We start from the raw sequence: 20,065 nt of genomic DNA, 5'->3' as shown, positions 1-20,065 counted from the left end.
CCAACCCGCAGCTGAATTTTTGTCGCCCTAGTCTGTGCCCGACAAGATTTCAAAGAATAAAAATAATTTATTACTGAACTCACCCTTCATAATGTATCTTTTCCTTACGATGAAGAAAAAAAGGCACTGATGAGGGGATACAAACTAACGCTTGACGAACCATAAAATACGTTCATCTCAATATCAAAATTCAGCCTCATCATCTCTGCGAAATTATACCAGCGGAAATCAATGTAGGCTTGATTTGTTAATGGGCCGTTTTATCCGTAGCCTCTCATGGGCCGGGCCGGAAACCCCAACCCAGCCCACTAATAGGTGTTGTGCCGTTACGTAATTCGTAGTGAAAACTATTGAAATGGGACCCGCTTATTTAAACCGACAAAAAAGAGTGTCCGTGTACCTTCTCTTAGGGGATTGTGGACCTCCACGTCCATCTGTCATCGATCTATCTCCCACCAAATGACAAAATTGTCCTCCTCTCACCGACGCTTAGTTTTCTTAAAAAAAAAAAGATATTTTTTTTATTATCAACAATCTTTGTCGTCTGAGGCCAATTAAGTTGTATCACGTGTCTGATCATTGGGAAGAGAAAAAAAAGAAGCCATATCACATTATAAATTTATAAATATTTATTTTATGGATGTATAACATATCTGTAAATTAATAGACCAATTCCACAGCTCCAAATTTCCAACATCTTATAAATCTAAATCTTAAATTAAAATAACGTAAGAAATTCAAAAGTTCCGTGGATTTAGCAACTTGTTCCTGTCCAATAATTATGTTACTGTCACTCTACTCTGAAATAAAAATTACAAAATTGGATATTACCTGATCACAAATAAATTAAACAAATGATAGATGCTAAGGAGGGAGAGGAGGACAACAGGAAGAAGCTGCTCTTAAGTCCCTAATGAAATAATATCCTATACTTCACTGATCTCACCTTCCCTACAGACACCCACATTCACCACCATCCTTCCTTTCTTACTTGACTCCTTAACCCTGCAACAGTTTCTTCTAGGAGACTGAAACAAACAACACCACCATAAACACAAACTCAGTATCAGAAAACATCATACTCACAACAAATTTCATTATTCATACAATTAGCCAAATCAACAGTTATGATATATTACTTACTCTATCCCAAAGATGTGGATCCGGTTTCTTGTAAACCACCACCGTGTCAATCATCGCAGGATCAGGCATCTTCCATTTGCAACTCGGGTAAGGAACGCGGTGCCTAATGTACTCACTCACTGTTTGGTCCAATGAATTGTCGAGTTTAGCATTTGTCATGTAAAATACGAAAGGCTTTTGGCACGGGTTTCGGCTGACTGGTCTAGTGTTGAATGCGTATGCTGTGTAATCTGCTCTTTTGTACCAATTCAAAAAGGTTCTTGAAGGCATTTCTATCTCACGCGGTGAAAAGACTCCTCTGAAAATTTGGACAGCGAAGCCCCACGAAACAGAGATGGTCCAGGTCTTAGTTTTGTCATAGCAAATGGATTGTTGCATAAGACCTGCCGAGTCCAATTTCATAGGGATCATCAGTCTCTGAAGAGCTTGAACCCGAGTCACATTGGGAAAGATGGAATCAACTACGTCAAGGTGATGAAGAGACACAAATGGTGCAACAGGATGTGCGGCTAGGAGTCCAAACAGGTTCCCATGCACATCGAACTGTAAACCACACCCCAAGAACATCAACTCACTGCTTGAATTAGAAATAAGATCATGTAACTACTCTAAGGCACAAAAATATAGGCAATTCAAACAGCAATCAAATCAAGAAACTAACACTACATACAATCAGTTTATTTTATCCAGTAATTTTTCAGCCAGGATCTCTCAACTTTTCATAGGGAAGCACTAATAAAGCCATGTTGTAAATGCCACGCAATTTTAGATGATCTAAAGTAGAGAATGTAATATCTCATCATCTCTTGCATTCCCATTTGAGTTAGACTAGTTTGAGCAGCTTCTTAATTGCATAACAATCTATCCGGGACATTACTGCAAGGCATATGGTGCTCGAATATAAGCAATTCAAACAGAAATCAAATCAAGAAACTGATAAAGCTAATAGCAAAACTCATTTGTAAGTGATGAGAGTTTTCAGGGTCTACTACATACAATCAGTCTATTTTTCCCCGTAATATTTCGACCGGGATTTCTCAAATTTTCACAGGGGAGCTGTAATAAAGCTATGTTGTAAACGCCATGCAATTTCAGATGATCTAAAGTAGAGATGTAATATCTCATCATCTCTTGCATTCCCATTTGAGTTAGACTAGTTTGAGCAGCTTCTTAATAGCATAACAATCTGTCAGGGACATTACTGCAAGGCATATAGTGCTCAAGCCAGATGATCCTCTATCAATATTGCAAACCTACTGATGTGGAACATCGAATGTGAAATACCACATCGGTGGCTTCGGGCTCTGAGTTACAGTATATAAGTTGGGCAAACCTAACATTAGTCAACCGGTTTTCTAGTGGCTAGTTAGGTCTGCTTGTTGCTGGGCTTGGGCCTGGGTTTTAGAAAACACGTGTCTGTCGTGCCCACGGTGCTTGTGGCGCTGCCCGGGCCCCGAGGGGCGGATGACTGGGAGTGGCGGTCCCGTGGGAAGCAGCGACGGCATGTCGTAGAGGGTGAGAATGATGTGGAACATCGAATGTAAAATACCACATCGGTGGCTTCGGGCTCTACGGTGCTTGTGGTGCTGCCCGGGCCCCGAGGGGCGGATGACTGGGAGTGGCGGTCCCGTGGGAAGCAGCGACGGCATGTCGTAGAGGGTGAGAATGATGTGGAACATCAAATGTGAAATACCACATCGGTGGCTTCGGGCTCTGACTTACAATATATAAGTTGGGCAAACCTAACATTACTACATTAGTCAACTGGTTTTCTAGTGGCTAGTTAGACCTGCTTGTTGCTGGGCTTGGGCTTGGGCTTGGGCTTGGGCCTGGGTTTACATCACCTACTCATGTATTGGATAAACAAAAACCAAAAATCGAACTATAAAAGTACATAAAAAGGCCGCAATTCCAGCCTCCACAACAATATTCTCAAGTAATATCAGAACTTCATAGATGGTCATTCATGACTATTGAGTAAGAAACTTTGTGAAATAAGCAGGCATCTGGGAATTTGGACGATTGAAAGCAGATTAGAGCTCATACAGAATAGCAAAACAAGGTGGGGTGCTCGCTCTGATTTGTGAGGAGCGTGAATTCACGAACTGCGAGTGGCAGTGGTCATTAACAACCTTAAAAAATGTAAGAAAAACACAAGGCACAGGTCAAAGTCAAACCCCAGCAACACGTGGGTCCCATTTGGACCCGACGCCCGCTTTTGTTGCGTTCAGTCGGTTTTATAGACCAATCTAACTGTCTATGAGATCAACATTACAAATACCAAAGCCAATCCCTACGGTATTTCACTGAATTGGAAAAACCACAAGTATCGGGAATTAACAAAAATCACAATTAACACCTTCGCTAATCACTTGATTAACCAGCTAACACCCAATTAACTACTAAAAAATCCGAAACGAGACAAAGCAGCTACTCGGTGAGAGACGGACCTGGTGGAAGCCGACTTCCTTAGTGAGTGGGACACCGAGTTCGGCCATACAAGCTTGTATTCGGTCATCGGATCCGTACAATCCCGGGTACCTCCGAATGCAATTGTCCTGCATCTTGTACAGAGCCTTCGCTAATGGATAGCTAATCGCGAAACCTCCACCGCCATAGGCCATACTGTACGAGAAGTAAATGTTCTGCAAGTGACTCTCCGATTGAGACCCGATATAATGATATTGATTGTGGTCGTATTTATTCATTACCGTCACTAGATTTTCCGTGATAAAGACGGTGTCGTCGTCCCCCATCACGAACCACCTAACGTTTTTGAGCTCCAAACCGAGCGTCTCCGACACAATCCGCGAGATCCGGATCGCGGAACGGTGGCCCCGCCGGTTCGTGTAGGGGAACTGCGACGTGTTGCTCGAGATCTTTATTGGGGGTAATAATCGGTCGTCGTCGTTTCCGGTATTTACCTTGTTGTCGAGCCAAACAGCGCCTCGCATTTGCTCGGGTTTGTACCAGAGCTTGATGTAGTCCTTCCTCTGGTCCCATAGCTTCGCCGAAGCTGCTATTCCGAACACGATGTGTTCGATTCCCGTCCGATTTTGGGCCAATTGAACGGAATCGTTAGTGGAGATAAGAGCGGAGAGGCGGGGGTGGACGGGGAATGCCTCGTGGTTACAGGCGCGGGAAGTGGAGACGAGCTTGAGAGTGTAAACAACATAAGTCGCTGAAACTACCAAAATCAGCCACGCCATGAGCTTCGGCAGGGTCCGGGTCTGTGCTCCGGATACTGTAAGCGGGTTCCCTGACAGGCTTCTCATCGGATCCCAAACAATTTTCTCTGAATCTTTGTGGGTCACTTTCATTTTCTAACTTTGCCCTTCCTTTTGACGTCCCAGTCTCCCAGAAATAAAAATCAAAGGCTATGCACTTATGGCGCTCCCACACAAAATCGCAAAAAATAAAAAAAATGGGTTAACCAGATTTGGATTAGACCGAGAAAGTGAGCCCAAAGTTTTATAGCAGGTAAAGGATTGAATCAAAAGGTCGGTAGTTATGGAGATAAGAAGAGTGAGAGAGGTTGAAGATGCAGAGAGAATTAGTGGAGTTCTAATAAAGGAGAAGTGTGCTGTCTGCAACCTGGCAACTTTGCATGCTCTCACTAGTCACTACTAATTATGACCTTTTTGTTTGGAATAAAAATAATTATTTTTATGAGTATTTATTATTTCTCTATGAAAAGGTGGAAGAATATGGTGAATATTTATGAATCACCAAAGCCAAGAAATTAACCAACAAATGAAGATACGTAGAACTGTAGAAGTGATAAAGCCATTTTGGGTGTATCCTCTTCCATCCAACACCCTCCAATGGATTGATGAACACACAATACTTACTTTTTGTATATATGACTTGCATCATCATTAAAAAGTATTTAAGAACACTATAATCTCACATTTATATGATTAACTCAGTTGAATGATCTAGACACTCACACATTAACAACGTATTTTTTTGACCTAAATACTATTAGTGACTTTCAACGAAAAATGAAATCTTGCAGGACCCGATCTATCCACAATGAACTTGTCAATCCAAATATGATTTATTGTTAGTAGTATGTTTGAGCTGTGAATTTCAACATTGTATCAGAACAAAGTCTCAGTGACATAACTCATCCCACAAATGCGAGGAGTGTCAAATATAACATAACTCAGTTGAGTGGCTTAAGTAAAGTCTAGACTCTCATCGTTAACAACACATTTTTTGAGCCTAAATACCATTGGTGATATTGGCCCATGAAGACAAAGCCTTACGGGTCTACAATGAACCGATCAATCCAAATAGAACAATATTATTAATGTGTTTGAGTTGAGAATTTCACCAATTACAAAAACAGGCAATGTGTGGTGCTGCTTGGTTTACAAATAATGCATATCATTTTATGATCGTCACTTTACTTGCTGCCTGGTTTACAAAATCATTTTTTATGTCTATTTTTCGTGTTTTGAACTTTAATCTCAAAATACTAAAACAATACATGTATTTGATGTTTTGAAATTTTGAAGAGAATGGACTCAAAATACATTTTGTAAAAATGGCGCAAATCAATCATATTTAGTTTAATTACTTTTCATGTTTTTAAAAACTCAAAATAGAAAAATGCTCTCAAAACTCCCCTTTGTTTATGAACAATATATACACTAATAGTAATAATAATTAATGTTAATAATAATAAAAGATTCATCTTTCATGACTCGGCAATTGACTTACCTTCCAATAATATATATATGTAATATATATATACATATATATATAGTTGTCAGGCTATTTGATTATGCACACGAGTGCCTGAAATATGGTGTTTTTTTATATTGTTAAAGAGTTGATATAGTTTGTTATATATATATATATGAAGTTGAAATTTATGCTTGTCTTCACCAGATGAGATATGTATTAGGCACCGACTTCGCTAGGCCGATATGTATTAGGTACTTACCAAATGCATAAATGGTCCACCTGTGTCTTAATCTTACCCATTGGATGAAACATAAACAACATCCTATAGCTAATAACAATGTGTTAAGAAAGAAACCCTTGGATAAGACCAAGAGTAATTTGTTTATTGAAATCTTGTCTTGTTACTTATAAATCTTCAAAGCAACTGAATTAACAACAAATTAAGCAAAACCCACAAATAATATTTGATATTTGCATGTATTTACAGATCAAGCAATTTCTTCAATTCCCACTTTTAAGTACTTGAATCAAAGATGAACAAAACATTACTTGGCTTCTCATAATATATAGTACAAGGCTTATACATACATATAGTTGACTGGAGTAGTAGTCACTTCCATGGGTGTAGCCTTCCTTCATGTAATTTTCTTGGATTGGGATGTGAAGAGGCTCTCGACAGCGCAGAAACAATGGAATGGATGGCATTTGCTGCTATTTTTGACTTAATTTGGCCTCTCTTTGGAAGCGGCCTTCTTCTTCCACTGCGACCGGCACGAAGATCACTGATCTTGTTGTTCATGATTTGAACAAGTTAACTGCTCTGATAACTTGTTTGATGACTGTGAATTTGAATGTGAGAGATGTATCTGCTTGTGAACTTTAATATATATATATAGCAGATATAGTGCAAAAGACAATGAGCTAGCTTTGCAAAACCATTAACTGGGGATGATTGATCCTGGTGGATGGTAGGGGGGCATGCCAGCTTTTCTTTGTCTGTGCGGCATAAGATTCCTTTTTACCTACTCAACATGAGACAATCCATTATTTGGCGACTTTTGTTCACAATTTGTTGCCTCTAATCATGAACCCGTGTGGGTTCCTGTTAGAAGATTCACCCATCCCACTACAAATTAATATTGTCCGATTTGGGTTTGACTCTGTACGGCCTTGTTATTTTAGGTCGTCGCCTATGATACTTACGCCCAAAAAATGCATTAGTTGTGTGAGAGGGGGTATAGTTTTGTTTATAAATCATTAGACAAAGTTGAGTGATGTGAGATTTCTATTTGGAAACCTTAGAATCACATTGACATGTTAGGATTTGGTGAATAGTATTTGTTATTTGATAGAAATATTTCAATAGTTTGGATGCAATCCAGGACGCAACAAGGAACAGGACTCATAGTTTCATAGTAAATTTATATTTTGCTTCGGCTGTCATGTTTCTAGAGATAAATTCTAATGTTAGAGTTATTGCTTCTATTCAATGTTTCTTTTGAGGTGCTTCACATGGTCAACGACACAAGAAGCTCATCTTGTTGACTTTGATGGTATGGATCTTGGGCCCCATGGGCCCATGCACCACCCTTGCATGGGCCCCTATAATTATTTATTACAAATCTCAATTTTGTCAGCAACTGTGTTCAAATCAGCAAAAGAAATGATCAAGGACTTGCTGTCATGCCTCCTAACCCCCCCTTCCCATGTTTTGGTTGTGAAACAATCCTGCTACCTTGATTTTCAAACCACTATGGCTTGCCTATCCAACATGAGACTATTGGGGCACAGAGAAGTCTAGAATTAGGAAGCAAACTATTCATTAAAAAGCCTGAAGCTGTCTTTTGGTACAATGCAAGAAACAAAATGGGGTGCCTTGATTAGATGCCAAGGCACATAGCATGATGATAACAGAAAACTCTATGGGGCTGACAGTGGTGATTCTTCCTCTTTTAAACAAGGCAAGTAATCCCTTGCTTTATTCTTCACTCCAATTTGAAACATAACATACTTGACTTCAAATTCATAGGCTCATAACACCCATCTTGCAAAATCTGGTCTTGGAGAGTTTTCATTGCAATGTCTGCTACCATGAATTTCTCAAGCCAGTTCACACATCAAATCAGGTGCACCACCAAATCAATAATCACACCAAGGCTTCATTCTTCACCTTTGAGAAAATCATGTCTAGTTGTACAGAACGATATGAAGGCGGCGGAGCAGCATGGGATTTCTGCAAAAAGGCACCCACATAACGATTTGGCCTACAAGCACAAACGCAGCTTTAGTGTCTCATCAATATCAGATGATTCCTGTTTTAGATGGAATCCAATGAATCCATGTTCTCCATCCGATACAATTGACCAATTCTACATGCTCATCAATGAAAAGAATGTGAACGAACTACAATGTTACATTGCAGAAGACTGTTTGTTTGAAGAATGCTCCTTTCCTGAACCAATGCTGGGGAAAAAGGTATATCTTCTCGATTTCCGTCCACCAATTTGCCTAGGAGGCAGTTCTAACAATGAATTTCACAGGAGGTCATGTGGTTCTTCAAACAACTTACAAGCAGCATGGGCCATAACGTCAAGTTTCGTATCGAAAATCTTTGCGAAGATGGTGAATATACAGCTGCTGTTAGTTGGCACTTAGGTATGAACTGCTGCTCTATGAGAAAAAAAAAAATATCAAAAGTAGTGTGTATTATGGATGAAAGTCCAACAATGATGCATGACAATGACTCTTTTCTGGCAGAGTGGAGAAAAAAACCAATTCCCTTCACAAGAGGATGCAGCTTCTATGAATGCATAATGGAAGGAGACAGACTAGCAATTAGGTACTAGCCATATGAATTTGACGTTAGAAATTCGAGTTCATCACAGAACAGAACGAAAGTTATTCTTAACTAATACTTTCGATGCAGGAGGGCAAGAATTGTGATTGAGTCACCAATTAAACCAGGAGGCATAGTACTAGTAAGTGCACACTGATGATCCTCAAAAATGTCACAGGAAATTTTCTAAATATAACTGCTGCACTATTTAACTAGCACATCAAATTCTGATTATGAATGTTTTTCATTGGGTGGGTTTCTTGCCATGTTAATCAGACTCTATTGAAGAATGTGACAGCACTTTTCGATGAATACCCAAACGCCACCGAGTGTATGTCAACATTTACTGATATTCAATCACATAAAACTCAGCATCACACACATGCAAAAAGTGCAATACTCTCATCTCGTTTTCTCCTTGCAGGGTTCCTGAGAAGTCCTCATGTCATTGTGCAATCCTTTATGAAGATATACAAAATTTTTTTCGCTCCTTTCATCAACCCGCTTCTGTCTGGCTACGTCAAGATAGGCAACTTAATTGCTCGATTCATCGGTTTTGTATTCAGCATGTTGCTACAGATGTTTAATAGGTAGACGGAACATAAAAATATTCATTTATACATTAAAAACCAACATGAGTGAGAACAGATATGGGTCACCTTTCAGTCATGGTCACCATCACGACTTGATCACATCTCGAACAATGAGAGAGCAAGCAACGGTCCAAGAAGATGATGGAGTGGTGGAGGCCTGCTTTAGGAGACAATAGGACCAGTTTTCTCCTTTGTCACTATCCCTCCTTCCCCCAAATCATTGTTCCCTTGTTTCCTTGGTATTGAAATTGTTATAGCTCCTGAATCAATGAATATATATTATATTATTGTGTAGACAAAAAAAAAAACGATTTGAGAGGAGAAGGGATTACTCCATGATCCTCTCACACGATGAATCTGCGCAAATTTGTTTCTTGCAGACAACAAAGCTGCTATTCCACGCATTTTAGAGTCAGACTTGATTTTACAAGTAAATTGTGCTATCATTTCAGTGAGGACCGACTATAAGAACCAAGAAATCGAATGACCTTGTAAAAAGGCAGAACAGGAAAACAAGTTATCAGGAAGTACACAGAGAAAATTCCTTTTTGGGATAACAATCTACTTCAAAAAACATTGACTATGAATAGATTTCAATTGATCTGCTGCCAAACTTATTGCATATGCAACAAGACTACTGCATATAGAGAGATTGGCACACAAATTAATATGAAACCTGCAAATTAATAAACAAATCATGCCCATCATCGATAAGAACAAGTATGCAATTATTACAAATACTTCAACTCTCTATGCCCAGAGGTTCTAGCGTTTTCATCGAAAACTCCATATTTCGATCAAAAAAAACTTGCAAAGAACGTTAGGGAGAAGAGAAAAAGCAACCATTGCATACCAGTATAATGCGAAATTGTAGGTTACAAGAAGAACTGCTAGAATGATAAGCGAGGAGAAAAATACCTGTAATGGAGAGAAAAGTTTGCTTCCTATGCAGGCGGCAGCAGCGAACGAAAGAGAACGACGTCGGAGGTGCCGAGAAGGTGTTCCCTCTCTAATGTCAAAGTCCGATTAGGTTCGGGACTTTTCGGGTGCTTACGTGGCAAATACCTGGCCGTGATACACCAACACGTGTAGTTAGCTAGCATATTTTTCCGATTGGGCCATTGCGGTGGGTTGTAAAAATTAGGGGCTCCTCCTCTTCCTAAAAAATGAGGTATATAATATTTTTAAAAAATAATAAATAGAAAATATGTAAGATTTCGACCATTCATCATATATTCAACTATTTTATTTATTTTAAAAAAATGTTGTGCACTTTGCATCGAGCTATTTAAAATCATTTAGGTTTCTCATAATTTTTTAAATTAATTCAATTTATTTATTCTACAAAAATTATGGAGTAATATTATATTCAATATCATCGATATTTATCATTTAATACTTTTTGGAACTTTTTAAAAAAATTTAATATGAAAAAGATGAAGAAGTGGAATGGCTGCTATTTTTTACGATAGCAATCTACCCCAATCCATATTCTTCTCTGGGTGGGCCAGTTCCACTTTCTTCTGTTTAAGTCGATTTTGGTTTGGAGTACTGCAAACAAAGCTTGAATCCAACATTCAAGGCTTTTCTTACATCTTCCCTATCAAATCATTTTGGGCCCAAACCACTCCGGCCGGGCGAGTTGGTTGGGATAATCTTTTCAATTAATACAACGAGACTTATCAAGTATTTGGAGAGTGCAACGATTCAGATATTCAAATTTATATGGATCAAAGAACTATGACTCTCCATAATAAAAAAAAATCATTTTGGGCCCATGTAAAATTCAATGGGAGCTCAAGGTTACAAAGATTGAACTCCCCCTGTTTCAGCCCATTGGGTCTTCATTATGTTTTCAAGGGTTAATTATACTTTTAATATAGAAAAATAGGACTTGTTACAATTGAGTCATTTAATGTTATTTATTATATTGAAGAAACACCCAATGTTTTTAAATGCGACAAAACACTTAGATAGATTAATTTCTCATAATCTCATGCAGGGTTCCGTCGTTGATGTGGCAAGAAGTCAAGAATAGGTAATCAACATATGGTTGAATTGCAACTTGAGCTCAGGCTTGAAAACTCACTATCTTAAGAAGCTTAATTAATCGAGTCAAATTCAACTTGTGATCAGCTAACCTCATATTTCATGATGTAATTAATTCGCCTGTAATTAAGAATCAAACCATGCATGCAATGGCTTCACATATAGTATTCTTTCGTGTTCCATAATTTTAGTAAAATCTATACAATTAAAGTAGAAAATAAAATAAAATTAGAGAAATAACCGGGGAAAAAAAACACATTAATTATCTGATTATCATACACAAAATGAAGAAGCAAAAAACATCTCCACTAATTTTTTTTTTTCATATTTTATTGCTTTATGTTTTGTTGCCAAACAAAAAACAAATTAAAACCGCACGTGCACACTTTGTGTTACAAGCCCTCACAAATCTGTCAAGTGAGAAGTTAACAATGAAAAGAAAAATTAATTAAAACAAGCAAGCCGTACGTCCTACCAACCCTCAAGGACCATTTTCAAATCACTCTCTCTCTCTCTAAGTTAAGATAAATCAAACCCTTATTTTCACCACCACAAATATAAATATATAGATATAGATATCTTATATATTATAGAGATGAAGGAAAAGAAGAGAATTGTGTAGTATCTCCAATATTATTTGATGGAGCTGGTGCTGCAATCTGATCTTCAACTCCTCCACCACCAAGGACTTGTCCTTGACCAATATTCTCATCATCCCGAAACAGAAAATTATTCGAATAATGTTGAGAATCAACCCACTCGTTCATCAACTCATGGTCATGCATTTCTAAGCAATCCAATCCCATCTCTCTTTCCTGATCAGGATCTATACTGCATGATTGCATTTCAATTGGCACCATAGCTTCCATACTCTCTATCAATGGTGGCATGTAACTATGATTCGAATCCATTCCGATCGTCGTAAAAGGCATTGGAGGAGGCTGTGCTTGATGGACGTTTGAGGAATGATTATTCCATATATCTCCAGATGTCAAGCTTTCCTGCTCGTGCAGCGACAATTCTCGTCGCAGGAAATTGGTGTCAATGATACAATCAAGTTGAGTTGTAGTGTCGAACATGAATAAGGGTGCTGAAAGGGGAGGAGGAGTAGTGGAAAATAATAGGGTTTCTTGATGAACCGGTGCAGATGGCCTTGTCGTTGTTGTTGTTAAATCTTGATTTACAACGTCTAGTTGGTTCGGGGCATAATTTAGGTTCGAATGCTGATGGTTAGGAGTGGTAGTAGACGTGGTGATGGTTGTGGTGGCGGAGGATATTGAAGCTGTGGAATTCGATGGCTTTCGAATCTTCTTTTTGATCCATGAATTCCAGTAGTTCTTTATCTCATTATCTGTTCTTCCAGGCAAGTGACTTGCAATATGTGCCCATCTACACAAAGCAATTATAGATACATCAACTATATATATATACAAGGGCGAAGACGAGGGGTGGCCGCACTAGGCTGGATTAAAGTGATATTGCTTTAATATTAATATAACTTCTTGGCTCTGCCCATGTATATATATATATATAAGTCAATAGAGCAACTTGTACACTATAATAATATTACTTACGACGTTGGTACCAGAAGGAAATGTTGTTGTTAAATACAGTGAAGGAAACTATATTTTATGTGATAGAGAATGTGCACCATTGTTATTTTATAAGTCAAACTGAAAACACGTATTTCAACCTCTGACGCTGCCTTTCTAACGTCCCAAGGAAAGCCATATATAGCTGGTTTTGAAGACTAATTTATTGAAAATGTTTCCAAAACTTAATTTTCAAGTTTGTTTGCTCATTACTTAGGAACTCATTTTCCAATTAACCACGACTCTAGTGGGTATTTATATATATATATAGTGGGAAGCTCTATCTAGCCCCAATTTAACTACCAAAAAATATTGTTTGATTTCCAGAAAAAATTAAGGATACCCACATAATTAATGATTTAAGTTGGAGCTAAAACAACAAAGAAGAAGCTAGCTAGTTTTTGACTGCGAAGAAAAGGAAGTAATGAAATCCAAAGAAAAAGAACTATTGTGGAATGAATAAGTTAGGGCAAAGAGAATGGTAATTGAAATTAACCTGTTGCCAACGACACCATGAAGACTAATAATGAGCTTTTCTTCTTCAGGAGTAAACCGTCCTCTTCTGATATCTGGTCTCAAATAGTTAATCCATCGCAACCGACAACTCTTCCCACATCTTTGAAGCCCTAGAAAATTAGAAAACCACAAATATAAAATTCCATTCAGAATTCAGAAGTGATCAGGAAGAGAAGGAAACTAGGGTTTGGTAAGTTTATTGAATTGGACCAGCTTTTTCAGGGACTTCACTCCAACAGCCATAACCATGAGTAGTGATGTATCGAATGAGCTTCTCATCTTCCTCTGGAGACCAAAGCCCTCTCTTCACCTTCTGTTGATTGCAGCAAGAGTGATGACCCATTACCATGAATGATGTTATTACAAGAGGGTTGGGTTGGGTTTTGGTTTTGTGTGTGTGTGTTAATTTAGGAGTTAAAAGTGGTGGTCTTTGCTATGCAGATCTCCCCATTAATAAGTAGTAATCAATCTGCAGAGAGATAGCAAGTACAAAATATGCCGACAATTAAGCTTGGGATGGGGTCCATGCAAAGGTTTTCATCTAACCCTTAAAACGACATTTCATCGATCGCTTCTTATAAATTTGTTGTTGTTAATTTATTCCTCTCTACGTAGAATTGTATTACGTAACAAAAGCTCCATCTTCACGTACTCAAATCTCGGTGCCGGTTGTTCCACAGACCACTCCCTTTAACCATATTTTCAAACACACGTACATACACATACACACACATATGATGTGTTTAACTATATTTTATAAACTTTCGCCTTCTCTTTTTTTTTTTAACCATGAGACAATAGCCCAGTTGGTTATCTCATTATTAGTCGTTGTTTCATATGTGTGGACGTTCGGTTTTCAACACCCTCTAGGGTATTTTCTAGGGATACCAACATCATGGGTTTGTCCTGCCTGTGGGGTTTATACGCATGAGTTTCAACCCAGTCTTAATTGTCGTTAGTGTGGTGCATGCTGACTTGAATCCGAACTCAATTAGATATGTATGAATACAGTTTTATATGTGATTATCCTTTTTTTGGTAATTAGGATTTCATAAGGAAATATCTTAGCTGGTTGATTCGAACTCCCGACCTTGAGCATCATAAGCCCCAAGTCTAGAGAGATAATCAATTAGGCTATCGTCAAGTGAATTACACGATTAAAATACAAAATCACAAGACTCCATACTCATCCGATCCAAAAATGGATATGCATAGGAGTCCTATATATGTATACTGAAAAGAGAAATTTTTGACTTTGGCTACTAAAATTTTCCTATTGGAATAAAGCATTGATGTAAATATGAATTTCCAGCTTTTTAACACAAGGATTGATTGCAACCACAAAGTTAATTTCTCATTCAGTTAGGGGTGATATAGGGACTAGGGAGAGTGAAAATGAAATCACTTAATATTGGTTTTTCCATGATTTGTTTCTTATATCAAAATGTTCCTTCAAACTATTGCATGATAAAGACTTTGTCTCTAATTGCTTATTATTATTTTGGAAAATTTGCTGACTATGGCACCCGCCCCGTAACACAGATTTCATTCAATTGATATACATTTCGGCCTAAATCACAGTATTTTATGTCATGGTAATTACAAGTCTAGGATGCGTACGTACGTATGTACGTACATACTATATATATATGTATGTATGTATGTATGTGTATATGTATATGTATATATATATATAATGCTGATAAAGTCTATGTTGCAAGCAAGCATGTTAAAGAAACAAGGTCTAGGTTAAGGTTGTTATACATCAAGGTAGTTAGAACATACATATGAAAGTAACAAATTAAAGTGTATGTTTTGGAGTTTTCAACGTGTGTCTTTATACGTAGAAGATGCATGTAGAAAAAACAGAGAGACAGAGATGGAGAGAAGAGAGAGGGCAGTGTTGAATGATGCAAATCATCCACCAACATTGATAGTGAAGATAAACAAATAGTGACTTTTGCTTGGATGGATCGCAAGCTAAGGCTTGGAGAGTAATATTCAAATCATTTGTTAAAAGGACCTTCAAGAGGGGATGATATATTGAAAAATAGTTGAAATGATTATAGTTAGCTTCCTTTAAGTAGGAGCAATATATATGGAGGAAAGGCAAATGGTCCTACTATTGAAATGTCTCCTCGGTTTAAGCTACCTCCTTTTTTTGGTTCTCCTCTCTTATTTAATTTTGAATTTAGATTTATGTGATGATTGCTTTTATTCATTCATGTCCCACCATGAATTATCTTTTGGAACCCTTTCTTTCATTACAAGTATACATATATCTATATCCCTGGATGCTCACTTTCTAGCCCCCAAATATGGTAGCAACACTAGTGGAGTAATCTCCTTTCACACCACGTAATGTAGCAGCCAACTAGAGTGGGTGGGGCTATAAGCCTCTGCAATGTAAAATTTGTGGTACTGAGCGAGTTACCTTATGACGATGGGGCTAAGTTTCTTGTCTCACGTTACTCATTGAAAAATATGAATACATAATATAATAGGTCAAACTTTTAAACTAGTAAGTATTTTTCTTGGGCTCAAACTAGTATGAGCTGATGTTGGGAATTGGAAGACAAAGCCATGCAAGTCAGTATGAACTTAGTCAAATCGGACAAAGTGTTACTAGTATAAAGGGACGTGCCGTTACATATGGTATCAGAGCTGAGGCCTCAGGGTATAAGATGCTGGCACCCACAGGTGTTTGTGAGTGTGGGTCATAAGAAGAATTGGGCCTCTACGGGGTTATGTAAGATCCGACTCAAGTGGACGCAACCACAAGTCTTTGCAATGTCAAGCTTAATGGTGTTGGGTGAATTACCGAGTGACGATATGGTTAAATTTATTGTCTCACATCGCCTAGGAAATGATGTGAAGTACAGAGTATAATATGTCAAACTTTCAAACTAGTAACAAATATTTTTCCTAGGATCAAATGGAATGATTCTGGGTCTAGGAAGACAAAGCTGTCAAAGATATCAACAAAATCTTTGATATCTTTGACAAATGAACAAAATCTTTGAATTTGTCAAAGATATCTACAAAATATCAATGATATCTTTGACAAATCAACAAAATCTTTGAATTTGTCAAAGATATCAACAACATCTTTGATTTACTTTATTGAAATTATTTTTCTTACTTTTCCTTTCTAACGCCTATATAAAGGCATGTTGTACACAATCAACATATAGTGAAATACAAATCTTTTACTTCTCTAACATATCCTTTCACTTCTCTAACATGGTATCGGAGCCTTGGTAATCACTATCCCATTTCATATCAGTTTCTCACCTTCAAATTCTATTTCATCTTTCTTGCCTACTGCAGTCCTTTCTTTCGTCATTCCTTGATCTAGTTGTTATTTTTGCACCTGTTTATTGCACTTATGGACAAATCAGATGTCTCTCAACCCATCAACATTGTGTTAGATGGGCGTAACTACGTTTTATGGGCACAAGCCATGTGCAGCTTTCTCAAGGGTAGGAGACTTTGGCGATATGTCACTGGTGATTTCATTCTACCTACACAATCCCAAGATGAAGCTGATGATAAGTTTGCTGAACGTTTAGAAACTTGGGATAGCAAAAATCATCAAATCATCACTTGGTTTCGTAATACTTCAGTATCCTCCATCAATCTTCACTTTGGTCGATTTGATACTGCCAAAACTCTCTGGGATCATCTTGCTCATCGTTACACTGCCACCGATCTCTCTCATCAATATCAGATAATTCAGAATCTCAATCAGCTACGTCAACAATCCGGACAAACTGTCACTGACTTTCACTCTCAAATGCAGTTTCTCTGGGATCAACTCACTCCTACTGAACCAGTCTGGAAGAATACTGAAGATGCCAAAGCTTTTACCACATATAAAGACCATCGCCGGCTGATTCAATTTCTTATGGCCTTACAAGATATTTTTGAGCCTACTCGTGCAGCCTTACTTCATCAGAAGCCATTACCCACTCTTGATCAAGCCCTTGATGATCTTGTTTCTGAAGAAACACGGCTCTCGATCCGTCAACCACGACATCTCGACACAGTACTTGCCACTCCTCAGGTACACCAAACAAAGAAAGCTGACACTTCTTCAAAGTGTCGATATTGTCATCTATCTGGTCATATGATACTTACATGTCCAACTCGCAAATGTCGCATATGTCGCAAAATTGGACCAAGACACTATGAACAAGATTGTCCCAGCAAAGGTGGATCAACTCAGGGCACTCATTCCAGAACACATCTTTCCGCTGCCACAACTGATCATACTGCACAGGAGAGTCTTGAACATGTACCCACAACCACTCAATTGACCAGTGATCTTGAGTCACTACTTCGTCAATTCCTTTCTAACTCTGGTAACCATTCTATTTCAGCATCCACCACTGTGTCAGGTAAATCATCATCATGGTTCTTTGACTCAGCATGTTGCAATCATATGACTGCTGACTCTACTCTTTTCACTTCCACACACTCTTCTTCGCATTTGCCATCTATACAAACTGCCAATGGTTCAAGGATAAAAGCTAGTCATATTGGGCACATATCTACTCCAAACCTATCAGTGTCCAATACATTTCTTATTCCACAACTCACTTTGAACCTGTTATCCGTTGGTCAGTTATGTGAACTTGGTCTTCATATTCTATTTACTCCTTCTGGCTGTTCTGTACAGGATCCGAAGACGGGACAGACGCTTGGGACAGGCCGTAAAGTTGGGCGACTGTATGAGCTCATCTCTTTGCACCCCTTGCATCCTACTCTCCCGTGTCATGAGTTCGCTGCATCCACAGTTCCAGCTTCCTCTTTGAGTCTCTGGCATTCTCGATTGGGTCATGCTTCTGTTAGTCGTATTCAGTCTCTTGTTTCTCATGGTCATTTAGGAATTGTTTCTAATAATCATTTTGATTGTTTAACTTGTCCTCTAGCTAAACAATCTGCTTTATCGTTCAATAATAGTGATTCTGTTTCTCATGCACCTTTTGACCTTGTGCACTCTGACATTTGGGGACCTTCTCCTACTGCTTCTATGGGGGGATCCAAATATTTTGTAATTTTTGTCGATGATTACTCTCGTTTTACATGGATCTATCTCATGAAAACTCGTTCTGAATTTACTACAATCTATCATGAATTTTCTCAGATGATTAAAACTCAGTTTTCATGTCCTATTAAAACTTTTCGCACTGATAATGCCATGGAATATAAGGATTCTAAATTCTTAACCATTTTACATGACCATGGCACTATTTGTCAGCGTTCTTGTCCAGGTACTTCCCAACAAAATGGAAGAGCCGAACGTAAACATCGACACATATTAGATACTGTTCGGGCTCTCCTTATCTCTGCCTCTTGTCCTGCACGTTTTTGGGGTGAAGCAGCTCTCACTGCTGTGTTTACCATCAATCGGATTCCTTCATCAGTCATTGGTAATCAATCGCCTTATGAACGTCTTTATGGGTCTGTTCCTAACTACAATTTACTCAAAGTATTTGGATGTGTTTGTTTTGTTCTCCTTCAACCACATGAACACAATAAATTAGAACCTCGTACTCGTCTTTGCTGTTTTCTTGGGTATGGGATAGAACATAAAGGTTATAGATGTTGGGATCCTATCTCCAAACGACTTCGCATTTCTCGTCATGTCGTATTTCTGGAAAACACTTTGTTCTCCTCAGTATCACATTTCTTATCTCTTCCTTCTCCCACTAACATGGTTGATCTATTTCCTGATGAACCATCTCCCTCTGAGTCTCATACAGGTGACACTCAAATTACTTTGCCTGCTCCTGAACTGTCTTCCTTGTCTGATGGATCTACTGCAGACACTACCAGTTCCCCTACTCTTCGACGCTCTACCCGGGTAAGAGAACTTCCTATTAAACTTCGTGATTTTCAGTGTTTTGCCACTACTCTTACCTTATATGAGCCTCAGTTCTATTCGGAGGCCAAATCTAATCCTGTTTGGCAACAAGCTATGTCTGAAGAATTGCAGGCACTTGAGCAATCTCATACTTGGGATCTTGTTTCTCTCCCACCAGATAAGTCTGCTATTGGTTGCAAATGGGTTTACAAAATAAAAACCAAGTCTGATGGTTCTATTGAGCGATACAAAGCCCGTCTTGTTGCTAAAGGCTTTACTCAGGAGTATGGCATTGATTATGAAGAGACATTTGCTCCAGTTGCTCGTCTTACTTCAGTACGCAGTCTGTTAGCTATTGCTGCTGCTAGAGGCTGGACATTGTCACAGATGGATGTGAAGAATGCCTTCCTCAATGGTGATCTTGCTGAAGAAGTCTATATGAAACCTCCTCCTGGCTATTCACATCCCCCTAATACAGTCTGTCGCCTTCGTCGTGCCTTATATGGCCTCAAACAAGCTCCACGCGCATGGTTTGCCAAGTTTAGCTCTACTATTCAACAACGTGGTTTTCAATCCAGTTCTTATGACTCAGCATTCTTTGTTCGTCGGACAGCCTTAGGTTGTGTTTTTCTACTAATTTATGTCGATGACATGATTATTACAGGAGATGATTATTCTGGTATCACTGATCTTAAGGAATATCTTCAACAACAATTTGAGATGAAGGATCTTGGTTCTCTAAGTTACTTTCTTGGCCTTGAAGTACTCTCGG

At 38.4% G+C, this 20,065-nt stretch overlaps 2 protein-coding genes and 1 long non-coding RNA gene across 6 annotated transcripts; all 3 read right to left on the bottom strand.

The window, feature by feature from the left end:
- Nucleotides 1-733: 733 nt before the first annotated feature.
- On the bottom strand, nt 734-4,785 carry LOC120015896. Its single transcript, XM_038868393.1, has 3 exons — nt 3,594-4,785; nt 1,144-1,686; nt 734-1,028 (listed from the first exon to the last, which is right to left on the bottom strand). Exons 1-3 carry the CDS (start codon nt 4,461-4,463, stop codon nt 927-929), a joined length of 1,515 nt encoding a protein of 504 aa, XP_038724321.1. The 5' UTR covers nt 4,464-4,785; the 3' UTR covers nt 734-926.
- Nucleotides 4,786-7,641: 2,856 nt separating this feature from the next.
- LOC120016196 lies at nt 7,642-10,371 on the bottom strand. Of its 4 annotated transcripts, none has more exons than XR_005471916.1 (4): nt 10,186-10,371; nt 9,600-9,755; nt 9,334-9,527; nt 7,642-8,503 (listed from the first exon to the last, which is right to left on the bottom strand). It is a non-coding gene; the product is annotated as an uncharacterized LOC120016196 (long non-coding RNA). The 4 variants fall into 4 exon arrangements; XR_005471915.1 differs by having other exon boundaries at nt 7,642-9,185; nt 10,186-10,370; XR_005471914.1 differs by having other exon boundaries at nt 7,642-8,102; nt 10,186-10,364.
- Nucleotides 10,372-11,624: 1,253 nt separating this feature from the next.
- LOC119980030 (myb-related protein 330) lies at nt 11,625-13,824 on the bottom strand. Its single transcript, XM_038822677.1, has 3 exons — nt 13,635-13,824; nt 13,405-13,534; nt 11,625-12,705 (listed from the first exon to the last, which is right to left on the bottom strand). The coding sequence occupies exons 1-3, from the start codon at nt 13,771-13,773 to the stop codon at nt 11,904-11,906; spliced, it is 1,071 nt and encodes a 356-aa protein (XP_038678605.1). The 5' UTR covers nt 13,774-13,824; the 3' UTR covers nt 11,625-11,903.
- Between the last annotated feature and the right edge of the window lie 6,241 nt (nt 13,825-20,065).

The sequence above is a fragment of the Tripterygium wilfordii genome, chromosome 15 (assembly GCF_013401445.1).
Source record: "Tripterygium wilfordii isolate XIE 37 chromosome 15, ASM1340144v1, whole genome shotgun sequence".
In the NCBI taxonomy this organism is placed as follows: Eukaryota; Viridiplantae; Streptophyta; class Magnoliopsida; order Celastrales; family Celastraceae; genus Tripterygium; species Tripterygium wilfordii.
Note: the sequence above shows the minus strand (reverse complement) of the source record. Positions and strands in the feature narration are given on the sequence as shown.

Excerpts from the sequence above, each read along its gene's own strand:
- LOC119980030 (XM_038822677.1), bottom strand. The coding sequence starts at position 13,773 with ATGGTAATGGGTCATCACTCTTGCTGCAATCAACAGAAGGTGAAGAGA. Across the intron at positions 13,535-13,634 it reads TGAAGTCCCTGAAAAAGCTG|GGCTTCAAAGATGTGGGAAG; the intron begins GTCCAATTCAAT and ends CTAATTTTCTAG. Across the intron at positions 12,706-13,404 it reads CATGGTGTCGTTGGCAACAG|ATGGGCACATATTGCAAGTC; the intron begins GTTAATTTCAAT and ends TGCTTTGTGTAG.
- LOC120015896 (XM_038868393.1), bottom strand. The coding sequence starts at position 4,463 with ATGAAAGTGACCCACAAAGATTCAGAGAAAATTGTTTGGGATCCGATG. Across the intron at positions 1,687-3,593 it reads AGGAAGTCGGCTTCCACCAG|TTCGATGTGCATGGGAACCT; the intron begins GTCCGTCTCTCA and ends TGTGGTTTACAG. Across the intron at positions 1,029-1,143 it reads ATCCACATCTTTGGGATAGA|TCTCCTAGAAGAAACTGTTG; the intron begins GTAAGTAATATA and ends TGTTTGTTTCAG.